General features: G+C 50.8%; 1 protein-coding gene across 3 annotated transcripts in view; it reads left to right on the top strand.

Moving 5' to 3' along the window:
• Positions 1-10,742, top strand: part of Dennd4b (DENN/MADD domain containing 4B) — a 19,276-nt gene extending 8,534 nt beyond the window's left edge. For 2 of the 3 annotated variants that reach the window (XM_013015322.1, XM_013015324.1), the window contains 17 exons: positions 1,928-2,143; positions 2,638-2,783; positions 3,031-3,170; positions 3,280-3,406; positions 3,935-4,141; positions 4,425-4,553; positions 5,985-6,201; positions 6,411-6,578; positions 6,809-7,197; positions 7,325-7,447; positions 7,632-7,801; positions 7,884-8,025; positions 8,204-8,440; positions 9,231-9,357; positions 9,447-9,612; positions 9,700-9,764; positions 9,858-10,742. In XM_013015322.1, coding sequence (XP_012870776.1) covers positions 1,928-2,143; positions 2,638-2,783; positions 3,031-3,170; positions 3,280-3,406; positions 3,935-4,141; positions 4,425-4,553; positions 5,985-6,201; positions 6,411-6,578; positions 6,809-7,197; positions 7,325-7,447; positions 7,632-7,801; positions 7,884-8,025; positions 8,204-8,440; positions 9,231-9,357; positions 9,447-9,612; positions 9,700-9,764; positions 9,858-10,003 — 2,915 coding nt within the window. In that variant the 3' untranslated portion in view covers positions 10,004-10,742. The remainder of the gene's footprint in view (positions 1-1,927; positions 2,144-2,637; positions 2,784-3,030; positions 3,171-3,279; positions 3,407-3,934; positions 4,142-4,424; positions 4,554-5,984; positions 6,202-6,410; positions 6,579-6,808; positions 7,198-7,324; positions 7,448-7,631; positions 7,802-7,883; positions 8,026-8,203; positions 8,441-9,230; positions 9,358-9,446; positions 9,613-9,699; positions 9,765-9,857) is intronic. The other variant, XM_013015323.1, reaches the window with a different exon arrangement.
• Positions 10,743-13,324: the final 2,582 nt, after the last annotated feature.

Genomic DNA, 13,324 nt, shown 5'->3' with positions numbered 1-13,324 from the left:
GATTCCTCAGCACCACATAAGCAAAAAGAAAAAAGCTGGAAGTGGTGCTGTGGCTCAAGTGGTAGAGCACTAGCCTTGAGCCGAAGAGCTGAGGGACAGCGCCCAGGCCTTGAGTTCAGGACCCAGGACCAGACCCCCCCCAAAAAAAAAACAAAAAAGAGAGAAAGCCAGAAGTGGCACTGACAATGGGAAAAGCAAGGAATATCATAAAGTTACTGTTTTATGTTTATTACATGCTTACTATGAGCTGGGTGCCAGTGGCTCATGACTGTAATCTGAGCTACTCAGGAGAATGAGATGAAAGGATTGCAGTTTGAAGCAGAGCAGAAAAGTATGTGAGACTTTTTATCTTCAATTAAATACCAAAAAAGCTGGAAGTGGAGCTGTGACTCAAGTGGTAGAATACCAGCTTTGAGCCAAAAAGCTCAAGGACAGCACCCAGGCCCTGAGTTCAAGCCCTAGGACCATTTTATTTTATTTATTATTTCTTTTTTTTTTGCCAGTCATGGGGCCAGAACTCTGGGCCTGGGTGCTGTCCCTCAGCTCTTCAGCTCAAGGTGAGCACTTTACCACTTGAGCCACAGCGCCACTTCTGGCTTTTTCTGCTTATGTGGTGCTGAGGAATCGAACCCAGGGTCTCATGCATGCAAGGCAAGCGCTCTACCACTGAGCCACCTTCCCAGCCCTTATTATTTCTTTACACATAACTGAAAGTGATGTTACAGTACATAAGTTATTTACAACTGTGCAGTAATGTGTTGCAAAATAAATTATCTAGAAGGCAGCAAAAGTACATTGTGAATGTATATAAAACTGTACAGCGTTTGCAGATACACTTTTTTTTTTGGGGGGGTCTGGCCACGGGGCCTAAACTCTGGGCCTGGGCACTATCCCCCAGTTCTTCAGCCCAAGGCTAGCACTCTACCACTTGAGCCACAGCGCCACTTCCGGCTTTTTTCTTATGTGGTGCTGAGGAATCAAACCTACGGCCTCGAGCATGCAAGGCAAGTGCTCTACCACTGAGCCACCTTCCTAGCCCCAGATATACTCTTTATAGGACTATTGGCTATGTAGTGTTTCAAGTTACGTTCTCAGAAAGAGAAACAAAATGCCCAAGATTAAAGGAAAAAATATACAAACCACGTGGATTTGACTCCATTAAAAACACTATTGGAGAGTCTAGGCTGTGTCCCTCTTCGGCTGGGCAGGTGGCAGCCGCCGGCCCTGGCAGGAACCAGCACCCCAGTGCCTAGGACCATTTTAAAAACAATGCTTACTGTATCTTTTTTTTTTTTTTTTTGCCAGTTGTGGAGCCCGAACTCTGGGCCTGGGCACTGTCCCTCAGCTCTTCAGCTCAAGGCTAGTGCTCTACCACTTGAGCCACAGCGCCACTTCCAGCTTTTTTCTGCTTATTTGGTGCTGAGGAATCGAACCCAGGGCCTGAGGCATGCAAGGCAAGCGCTCTACCACTGAGCCACCTTCCCAGCCCCTCCTTTTTTTATTTTTGTGCCAGTCCTGTTGCTTGCACAGGCCTGGGCACTGTCCCTGAACTCAAAGCTGGCACTACCACTTGAGTCACAGCTCCACTTTGGGCTGTTTGGAGGTTAATTGGAGAAAGTCTCATGGACTTTTCTTGCCCGGGCTTCAAACCATGATCCTCAAATCTCAGCCTCCTGAGTAGCTAGGATTATAGGTGTGAGCCACTGGTGCCTGGCTCCAATTCTGATTGAAGCTAGAGGAAGAGGGAGACAGCATTCCTGAGCATGTCCTGAAATGAGAGTTTGTCAGTGGAGGGCTTGAAACTATTGCTGTAAGGTAAGTTTTTTGGCCATGGTGGGTGTAAGGTTTGTCAGAGGTGGAGATAAAAGTAGGGGTGTAGCAAGCACTGTAGGTGCCATCTCTGACTCTTAAGGACATTGGTCCCCAGCTTATACTGGACCGGAGGAGGAGACATCTCTGGAATTCCTGCTGACAGACTACGAGGCAGTGTGTGGTCGCCGGGCCCGCCTGGAGCGGGAAGTCCAGGGAGCCTTCCTGCGCTTCATGGCCTGCCTGCTCAAGGGCTACAGAGACTTCCTGCGTCCCCTCACCCAGGCCCCCTCTGAGGGGGCTCGTGATGTTGACAACCTCTTCTACCTTCAGGGTAAAGAGGTCCTGTCTCTGCTCAGAAAGGGTATCATGGGATGGGGGTGGTCAGGAGCTGGGCAGTTGGGAGGCCACTTGGTTGTTTATTCCTTCCCTCAGTAAATGATTTCATGGGTACCTGCCTTGAGTCATCTATTCTCCTGGTCTTGGAGAGAGCAAAGGCACAAAGAGGAACCAGATGTGATTCTGCTCTCTGGGAGCCCTGGGATAGGGTAGACATAGTGACCCCTGTGGTGTGTGGTCCCCATGGACAAAGTGTTGGAGAGCCCCTCTTCTCTGGCAGTGGGGCAGACAGACAAAAGAAAGGGACTCCCTGGGAGCTGATCTGGTCCCTCAGTCTGTTTGGTAATTGTGCCAGAGAGGCCAAAGAAAAGAAAGCTTTGACAGCCAGGGGTCCTGAGCAGGTAGGAGACGATGTCAGGGTATAGGGAGAGGTGGTTATGGTAGAAAGCTCTGTTTACCTCCCCCGCTTTTGTCTTTCTACCTCCTCAGGTTTCCTCAAGTCTCGTGAACGCTCCAGCCATAAGCTGTACTCTCAGCTGCTGCACACACAGATGTTCTCACAGTTCATTGAGGAATGTTCTTTTGGCTCTGCTCGACATGCTGCCCTTGAATTCTTTGACTCTTGTGTTGATAAGGTATTGTGTTCTCCCTTCTCTTAGCACCTATTGGCCTCTTCTTTCCTCCTGGTTGTCTCTGTCAGCTGTGATCATGATGATACTATGTGGGCTTGGATTCATGCGCTCCTACCCTCCACCCCCTAGCTATGTCTCCAGGACTACTTCCCTATGGATATGCTTACCCGGGAGATGCCATCTTCTGGGTATCCAAGCTCTGCTCCATGCCCACTCTCTTAATGCTTATTCTCTTGCCATCCTGTTCCAGGTCCACCCAGAGCAGGAGAAGCCTGAGCCGACAGCCTTAGTGGAGTTGGAAGAGCTGTCTGGAAGTGAGCTCACTGTCTTTATCACACCCCCTGAGGAGCCCCCAGTACCAGAGGGTGGTGAATCTACTCCCCAGTACTGGTGAGAGCCTCTCTTTCCCTCATGTGTTTCAAAGCCCCATGGGCTGAACCAGCCTGCCTGTTTGCCTGGTCCTGTGTTGACTGCTCTGATGTTGCCTCTGTCTTTCCAGTTACGATGGGTTCCCAGAGCTGCGTGCTGAGCTGTTTGAGTCTCCTCAAGAGCAGACAGGGGCCCTGCCTGTGCCAGGGCCATCCCGTAGCACTCCTAGCAGTCCTGCCCCTCGCCGTACCAAACAGGTAAACCAGCAAGTGGGCCCCACAGGGGAACCTGGCTCATGCCAAGGGCTGTTCCTTCAGTGTTACTTGTCAAATAAGGATAACAATGATACTAGGAGGTTTATATAAGTGGGGCAAATAAAAAGCACTATATAAACATTATTTAGGTTTTTGTTTTTTTTGGGTCCAGTCGCTGAGGAATAGAATCCAGGACCTCTTGCATGCAAGGCAAGCGCTCTACCACTGAGCCACCTTCCCAGCCCCACATTATTTCGTTTTGATGTTATTCTCCTCCTCCTCCTCTACCACCTATTCCTCCTCTCCATCCACCTCCTCTCCCTCCTCATCTCCTGAGCACTTTAGTAATCCAGGAGCTGGCTGCATTTTCCAGGGTACCTGCCCATACTCAAGGGCCAGGCCTTTCTTCCTGAGACTCCAAGAAGGGTCACAGCCTGTGCAGTACCAAGGGAAGGTGCTGCTTCGCTCAATCACATTTGAAGGCCTGCCCTGGCATTGCATTCCTTTTGTCCTATCCCTTGACTCACCTAGGAGATGAAGGTTGCACAGCGGATGGCCCAGAAGTCAGCAACTGTGCCGGAGCTTTGGGCTCGGTGCCTGCTGGGGCACTGCTATGGGCTGTGGTTCCTGTGTCTGCCAGCCTATGTGCGGTCTGCACCCTCCCGGGTGCGGGCCCTACACACAGCCTACCACGTACTGCGTGAGATGGAAAGCCGAAAGGTGGTGCTCCCTGATGAGGTAGGCAACTATTTACCTACATGGTCTTGCCCAACCCCCAGTCCCAGTGAGGCTTGTGCAGCCTTGGGGCTGAGAAGGAAACTTGATGGGGAGCCCAGAGGCTCCATAAACAATCACTAAGTAAGTGGCCATGTGAAGGGGATTAGGGAGAGATGAGGGCAGCAGGAAGGAGCTGCCAGGGACCAGCAAGATTAGGGAAAATGAGAGGCTGGGGGAGGGTGCAGACTTGAAGATTTTGGTGGGGAATGGATCTCTTCTATAGCCTGTGTCTCTCTTGGCCCAGGTGTGTTACCGGGTGCTGATGCAGCTCTGCTCACACTATGGGCAGCCTGTGTTGTCTGTGCGGGTCATGCTGGAGATGCGGCGGGCAGGCATTGTGCCCAACACTATCACCTATGGTTACTACAACAAGGTACTTAATTTTGGGGAAGAGGTGGACGGCATTTGGTGCCAGGGTGTACATAGGCACAAACCCAGCTACTGTTCTGCCCACTCCTTGGCGATTAGGCCTGTGCAATCCAACTAGGTCCTGTAGCCGCCGTCACTCAAAACTGTGGCACCTTAGCACTGACAGGAAGTTTTATCAATACCAATGTTTTATCAATATCAATGGCTTCTTTACTTCTCATGACAGCCCTAAACTAATAAGCTAACAGTATTAGCCAACATATCAGGTGCTGTTTTAAATGTATTTAAAATTATTTTATTTTCACAATGTTCAATGAGGTAGAACCTCCATCTTATAGATGAGATGAAGTTGCATAGAATTCAAGGTTCTTCAGTGAACATTAGAGAGTCAGAACATATGCAAAGCTATTCCCATGTTTCTAATTGAGCCTTTTTTTTTTCTTTTTTGACAGTCCTGGGGTTTGACCTAAGGGCCTGGGTACTGTCCTTGAGCTTCTTTTGCTCAAGGATAGCATTCTACCACTTGAGCCACAGTGCCACTTCTGGCTTTTTCTGTTTATGTGGTATGGAGAAGCCAAACCCAGGGCTTCATGCATGCTAGGCAAACACTCTACCACTGAGCCACATTTCCAGCCCATGAGCCTCTTATCCATGATGCTAAACTGCTTTACATTTTTCAGATAAGAAAACTTAATGACCAAAAACTAAACTGACTTCTTCAGGGCCATTCCATTTATAAATACAAAGTTTGTTTTTTGTTTGTTTGTTTTTTGCTATTCATGGAGCTTGAACTCTGGGCCTGGGCACTGTCCCTCAGCTTTTCAGCTCAAGGCTAGCACTCTACTACTTGAGTCACAGCACCACTTCTGGCTTTTTCTGCTTAAGTGGTGCTGAGAAATTGAACCCAGGGCCTCATGCATGCAAGGCAAGCACTCTACCACTGAGCCTCCTTCCCAGCCCAAATACAAAGTTTTTGTTTTTGTCGGTTGTGGGGTTTGAACTCTGGGCCTGGGCGCTGTCCCTCAGGTCTTCACCTTAAGGTGAGCGTTCTACCACTTGAGCCACAGCGCCACTTCCGGTTTTCTGGTAGTTTATTGGAGGTAAGAGTCTCATGGACTTTGCTACCCAGGCTGACTTTGAACCGCGATCCTCTGATCTCAGCTTCCTGAGTAGTTAGGATTACAGGCGTGAGCCACTGGCGCCTGGCTTTACAAAGTTTTTTACTACAAATTTTCTCCATGATTCCTGGCATTCTCTAGGTCCTCTCAGAGGCAGCTACCAACAACTACTTTTTCTGAACTCTTGTTCCTCATTGAGCCGTCATTACCCAGACAGTCCTAGGCAGGATATCTGGAGGGGAGCATAGTCTCTGGGGCTCCAGGATGGGAGGGAGGCATCAGACTGGGGTCAGAACAGGCTATCCTGTAATTGGCAGGCAGTACTGGAAAGCAAGTGGCCATCTGGTACACCAGGTGGGCGTCTGCGCTGGGCCAAGCTCCGAAATGTTGTCCTGGGGGCTGCTCAGTTCCGCCAGCCCTTGAGAGAACGGCAGCAGCAGCAGCAGCAGCAGCAGCAACAGCAGCAGCAGCAGCAGCAGCAGCAGCAGCAACAGAAGGTCACAGCACACCAAGAGGCAGGCAGCTCCCAGACAGGTGGGTGGGGATGAGGCCTCCAGGTTCAGGCAGGGAGAGGTATGGTGAGCTGGAGCTGGCCTAGTGGTTGGTATGGGGCTTCTGAGGATGGGTAAAATGTCCCTGTTTGGTAGCCTTGGAGGAGCTCTGCAAACTCAGACCCATTCAATGAGTAGTTTTGGACTGGAACTAGGTTCTAACATTTTAAACCCCTTTTCTGCTTACCACAGAATCTTATCTGGAGCGACTTTCCCCAAACCGCCCCCTTCAGCGCCAAACTACGTGGGCTGGGCGAAGTATGAGGGACCCAGCCTCACCCACTGGGCGCCTGGTGAAAAGTGGCAGCCTGGGCAGTGCCCGAGGGGCACAGCCCACTGTGGAAGCTGGTGTGGCCCATAGTGAGTGCCCTTTTCTGACCTTCCCTCTGTTCCCAGTCAGCTTTCTTAACCACTTGCCAGTGAAAGTGGGGAAGAACTGGGTGAGGATGGAAGGGTGGCCCTTCGTGGTGAGTACAGCAGACCCAGGGGGAATGTTAACCTAGAATGTCACGGTGTGGTTGTGGTGCCAGGCAAGGGGTGGCTGACGTTGAGGCTGGGCTCTATCTTTCCTGATTTTCTTTGTTCTGCAGTGATAGAGGCCTTAGGGGTCCTGGAACCCCGGGGATCACCTGTGCCCTGGCACGATGGAAGTCTTTCAGATCTGAGCCTGACGGGGGAGGAGCCAGCAACTGGAGGAAGCCCAGGAGGCTCAGGCTCAGTCCTGAGTGCTCAGTCCACTGAAGCCTTGGAAGGGCTAAGTGGACGAGGGTCCAAGGCCAGCGGACATCAGGATGAGGCTGGCACCCCCCGACGAGGGCTGGGTGCCCGCCTCCAACAGCTGCTCACTCCTTCCCGCCGTTCTTCTGCGTCTCGCATTCCCCCAGTGGAGCTGCCCCCTGACCTGCCTCCCCCAGCCCGCCGCAGTCCCATGGACAGCCTCCTGAGGCCCCGGGAGCGCCCTGGATCCACTGCCTCTGAGGTAGCCTGAGTGTTGGGAGGCCTGGGGAGGAGCAGCCCCAAAGGGGGCTCTGAGAGTGGCTAAAATCAGCATTCTGGGCAAAGAGAAGTGTAAGGCAGGCTAACTGTGCTTTCTCTTGTAATGGCAGAGCTCAGCCTCTCTGGGCAGTGAGTGGGACCTCTCAGAGTCTTCTCTCAGCAGCCTGAGCCTGCGCCGTTCCTCCGAGCGCCTCAGTGACACCCCTGGACCCTTCCAGCCACCTTCCCTGGAAGTGAGGATAACCCTACCCACAGCTGTGCTGTCACAGACCGCATAGTCACCCTGAGGAAAGCAGGGGATGGGGAGGAGATGGAGCCAGGAGGCTTGGCTTGGGTGGAAAGACTGGGGAAGGTACATGGGCTTCAGAGCACCAGAGGCCAAGTTGGGCCTATTTCCTGGGGTCTCCTTGCCTGCAGATTCTGCTGTCTAGCTGCTCCTTGTGCCGTGCCTGTGATTCACTGGTGTACGATGAGGAAATCATGGCTGGCTGGGCACCTGATGACTCTAACCTCAACACAACTTGCCCCTTCTGCGCTTGCCCCTTTGTGCCCCTGCTCAGTGTCCAGACCCTTGATTCCCGACCCAGGTGCCCAAAGCAGGTCAAGTGCTATGGGAGGGACAGGGAAGTGGATGTCCAAGAGCTGACTCCTCCTGCTGTGCCCCTGCAGTGCCTCCAGCCCCAAGCCTACCCCTGCTGGTGCCAGTGACAGCAAAGATGCTCCTGTCCCTGGGGGTCCTGGTCCTGTGCTCAGTGACCGCAGACTCTGCCTTGCTTTGGATGAACCCCAGCTCTGCAATGGACACATGGGGGTAAGAGCTGGGCCAGATGGGAATAAGGAATAGGAGTGTGCAGGGAGAGGGGTAAGCGTACCAGGTAGATGGGCCTGGAGGGTAAGAGGCATCTCAGAAGTTTTAGACATGCTGGCTCAGTGGGAGGCAAGGCTGTAGGAATGGGCCCTTGTACGCACTCTCCCGCTTTGTGTCTTAGGGTGCATCTCGGAGGGTCGAGAGTGGAGCATGGGCATACCTGAGCCCCCTGGTGCTGCGTAAGGAGCTAGAGTCACTGGTTGAGAATGAGGGCAGTGAGGTCTTGGCATTGCCTGAACTGCCTGCTGCCCATCCCATCATCTTCTGGAACCTTCTGTGGTATTTCCAACGGCTGCGCCTGCCTAGTATTCTACCGGGCCTGGTGCTGGCCTCCTGTGATGGGCCCCCACCCACTCAGGTCAGTGCCCCCAGGTGGCTCCTGCTTACTGAGTGCCTTCCTCTGTGTCTCCCAGCTCTGTCTCCTGGTCCTATCTGTCTTTGACACCAAAAAAGACAAAGCTGAGCAATCTATTGTGGCCGGTTTGACTCCTGAGCCCTAACTTCGCCACTCTGAGCCTCAGTTTAGACGCCTGTAAAGTGGCGCAAGAGTGATCTCACAGAGCTGTGCATAGACACCCTATCCAGTGCCTGGTACTTACAAAATCACTCCTTCATACTTGCTTGTTCATTCTAACAGTATTTATTGAACATCTTTTAGGTTCCAGGACCAATTTTCAGGCACCAGGGATATAGCAGCTTATAAAACAAAATTCTTGCTTTTGGAAGCTTGTATTTTCTTGGGAGACAAGGGTTCTTTTCTGTCTCCTTGCGGGGCCTGAACTCTGGGCCTGGGTGCTGTCCCTCAGCTCTTCAGCTCAAGGCTAGCGCTCTACCACTGAGCCACATTCCTAGCCTCTTTTGTCCGTCATGTGTCTTTAACTCTGGGCCTGGGCACTGTCCCTGAGCTCTTCAGCTCAGGGCAAGTGCTCTACCACTTGAGCCACAGGGCCATCTCTGCTTTTCAGGTGGTTGATTGGAGATAAGGGTCTCATGGACTTTCTTGCCCAGGCTGGCTTTGAACTGTGATCCTCAGATCTCAGCCTCCTAAGTAGCTAGGATTACAAGCATGAGTCACCAGTGCCTGCACCTGACCTTTTTTTTTTTTTTCCTCTGCCTCTCATTCTATGAACCTGTCTCTTCTGTCTCAGCTCCCTCAGGCCCCACCTCCTTGGCTAACTCCTGATCCAGCCTCTGTGCAGGTGCGCCTGCTGTGGGATATCCTGACTCCTGACCCCAACAGCTGCCCACCTCTTTATGTGCTCTGGAGGGTCCACAGTGAGTTTAGTATTTGACCTAGGGGTGGGAGGGTTGAGTCCTACACCTAGAAGACCCAGTGATTCTGATGGTCTTCCTTCCTTTCACAGGCCAGATCCCACAGCGGGTTGTATGGCCAGGCCCAGTACCTGCATGTCTTAGCTTTGCATTATTGGAGTTAGTGCTGCGCCATGTTGGACTCAATGAGGTGCACAAGGCTGTAGGACTCCTGCTGGAAACCCTAGGGCCCCCTCCCACCGGCCTGCACCTACAGAGGTAGAGTGTTCCATCTGCATGGGTCCTGACCTGTCCTGTGCTTCCCACATCTCTTCTCTCATCCACACCCTTTTCTATCTATTACAGAGGCATCTACCGAGAGATCTTATTCCTGACAATGGCTGCTCTGGGGAAGGACCATGTGGACATAGGTGAGGGAGCAAGACAGTGGGCTGAGTGTAGGGATATGGAACTAAGTGTGAGAGGCTGGGGTCCTAATACATCCCCTTGACCTTCTTCCCTAGTGGCCTTCGACAAGAAGTACAAGTCTGCCTTCAACAAGCTGGCCAACAGCATGGGCAAGGAGGAGCTGAGGCAGCGGCGGGCACAGATGCCTACGCCCAAGGCCATTGACTGCCGAAAATGTTTTGGAGCACCTCTGGAATGCTAAAGACCCTTAAGCTTTCCCTCTTCAGCTTTGGGTGGAGAGGGAGAAAGAATATTAGAGACAACCTGCTTCCCTTCATAGAAGAGCTGGGAACAGGCTAGGAAGCCTGTTCAGCCATAGGCTCCAAATGGAAGCAGCAGGAAGATGGACCCGCTGTTACCAAAAGTCAGAATTCCCCTATCGCCAACCTGCCCAATATGTCCGTGATGATGTTGGGGAGAGCTGGGGGAGTTGGCACAACTCTGTTCTTCCCCTGTCCTAATGCAGGAACTCCTCTCCAGGGTACCCACAGATATGTGGTCTGGTCATCTTAGCAGTTTTTGTTTTAAAAAACAACCAGAAAGATACAGAGCTAATGAGCCTTTGCCCTGAATGGGAGGAAGGGATCTCATTCCCCACCAATGATGGTTCCTCTTCTCTGTGGCACTGCTGAGAGAGTCCCAAGGCTCTCCATACCTTTCTACCTTAGTATTTGTAGTTTAAGTTATTTATTCTGGAACCACAGCCCCCTAGGTTAATGAGATTCTTATGGAGAGTAAGAAAGAGAAGGGAAATGGGGTACTGTGGCTTGTAGCTCCTTGAATGGAGAACTAGAGGAGTGCCACGCTCCCCTTAGGAAGAACTGGTGCCTCCTTTACTCCTGATCCTTCCGGTCCACCCAGGGCCCTGACTGTGCAATAAGGATTGTTACCTGCAAAGTTTTGTTGGATGTAAATATAGTAAAAGCTGCTTCTGTCTTTTTCTTTCTGCCTCTTATTCCTTGGGTCTGGGATAATATTTGGGGACACCTCTCATTTTCTTCTGGCTGCACATCCCCATCTTTCTATCTTTTAAAGTCTTCAGGTATATCCACCTTTTCTTGGTCATGTCTGGTACTGGTCCCTTGGAGTATAAGGAGTTCTTGGAGTAGAAGGGTGAATCTGATGCCAGTTATGGCAGTGCCAGTCTACATGGCACTTCCGGCCCTCCCACACAATCACCCCCTTGTCCCTCATCTGTACCCTATACAAAGGCTTCATTCTCTGGGGGCCCTGAGCTCATCTTTGCCTTATTTCCTCTGCCAGTATCCCCCCTACCCAGCTCAGCTTCTCCAGTACCTTCACAGGGATGAGAACCCTCTCTCCAGTAGTTGGTGTTGGCAGTCAGCATGTATCCCGGGGTCCTGCAGTCATCCTGCCTTCCTTAGTTGCTCTAACTGCAGGCCATTCTCCTTCAGATAGGGTCTCAGCCAGGGGACAGCACTGGGAAGAAAGGAACAAAGAATAAGGAGCTCCCTGTGTGTGAACATAATTTTTCTTTTTTTTTTTTTTTTGGCTGTTGTGGGACTTGAACTCTGGGCCTGGGCACTGTCCCTCAGCTCTTCAGCTCAAGGCTAGTGCTCTACCACTTGAGCCACAGCGCCACTTCCAGCTTTTTTCTGCTTATTTGGTGCTGAGGAATCGAACCCAGGGCCTCATGCATGCAAGGCAAGCACTCTACCACTGAGCCACCTTCCCAGCCCCTGCTTACTGTATCTTTTGAGAAGTTTATTTATTTATTTATGCATGCTTGAACTCAAGAGCCTTGAACTCTATGTTGGCTTTTTTTTCCCTTTAAGGCTGGCTTTCTACAACTTGAACTACACCCCCTATTTCAGGCTTCTTGCTGGTTAATTGGAGATGAGTCTCATACTTTTCTTCTTTGGGTTGAACCAGCCTCCTGAGTAGCTGGGATTAGAGGTATGAACACCAGCTCCTGGCTTCCATGAGTGTTTAAAATGCACTATTTTATAGACCTCATAATTATCCTACAGGCTAGATACCATTATTCCCATCTTACAAATGGGAATCTTACACTGTGTGAGGCATAGACTAAGATATAGACACAGGAGTGAAGAATGTCTGAATCCAATAAAGCTTGCAAAGTCACTTGGTATATGATGAGACAGACATATAATCTCATCAGCTGCCAGGGGCTTTCTGCCTGTATCAATAATTTTGCATGACCCATGAATGTTATAAACATATAAACATCTAAATGGCCCCTGGAAGAAAAAAGGTTTCCTACCCCTGGGAGGTTAAGTAATTTGTATCTATATCACATAACTGGTAAATGGCTAAGATTCACTCAAGCACCTAATTCCAGACCATGTTCCTTACCTGGGTAGTAATACTATATTATCATGGAAAACAGGTTGTTTTACTAGTATGGGGTGTGTGTATGTGTGTGTGTGTGTGTGCGCACATGTGTGTATGTGTGCGTGTGCATGCTGGTCCTGGGGTTCAGCTTTTTTTGGCAGTCCTGGGACTTGAACTCAGGGTCTGGGCACCGTCCCTGAGCTTCTTTTACTCATGGCTAGTGCTCTACCACTTAAGCCACAGCCTCACTTTGGGCTTTTCCTGAGTAGTTTATTGGAAATAAAAATCTTAACAAACTTTCCTGCCCTGGCTGGCTTCAAACTGCAATCCTCAGATCTTAGCCTCCTGAATAGCTATGATTATAGGTGTGAGCCACTGGTGCCCATCTAGTTTATTCTTTGTGTAGCTGGGGTGTGATCTCCCTCTGTTGGCGAGAGGCCTTGGACTTCCTAGTGGTACCAGCTCTGGTTGTTGGTCATGGGGCTTGAACTCAGGACTTGGGCACTGTCCCCGAGCTTATTCCTCAAGGCTAGTACTCAACCGCTTTGAGCCACAGCTCCACTTCTGGTTTCTGGTGGATAATTGGAGATAAGAGTCTCCCAGACTTTCTTGCCTGGGCTGTCTTCAAAATGTGAACCTCAGATGTCAGCCTCCTGAATTTTCTGCTTGGGCTGCCTTTGAACTGAGATCCTCAGATTTCAGCCTCCTTAGTAGCTAGGATTACAGGCGTGAGCTACCCTTACCCAGATGGAGGGAGAGAGAGAGAGAGAGAGAGAGAGAGAGAGTTGGAGGGGTCCATGTTCTACTGTTTGATCTTTGGCTGGTATTAGAACTTCCATTTAGTCTTATGTTCACTGGGCTAGTTCTTCACCACTGAGCCAGGCCTTAGTCCTGTATTTTTTGCTGGTCATTTTTGGGGATGGAGTCTCCTGGACTTTTCTGGCTTATAGCCTCAAACCTCCACATTGCAGCCTCTTCATAGCTATGAGTATGAGCGGCTGGCACCCAGTTTTACCTATCTTTATGTGGCCATATCCATTTTATTTTTCCCCCTCCCTCCAGCTCCTTCCTCCTCTCTAACCTACTTCCTTCCTTCTTTCTTTCCTAAAATTTTCTTGGGCTCTGGATGTGGCCCAGGCTGGTCTTGAACTCTCAATCCTCCTGCTTCAACTTCTGCAGTGCTATGATGATAGGCATAGCACCTGGC

Source organism: Dipodomys ordii, unplaced genomic scaffold (genome assembly GCF_000151885.1).
Source record: "Dipodomys ordii isolate 6190 unplaced genomic scaffold, Dord_2.0 Scaffold26, whole genome shotgun sequence".
In the NCBI taxonomy this organism is placed as follows: Eukaryota; Metazoa; Chordata; class Mammalia; order Rodentia; family Heteromyidae; genus Dipodomys; species Dipodomys ordii.
The sequence above is the reverse complement of the archived record's forward strand: the minus strand, read 5'-3'. Positions and strand labels throughout refer to the sequence as shown.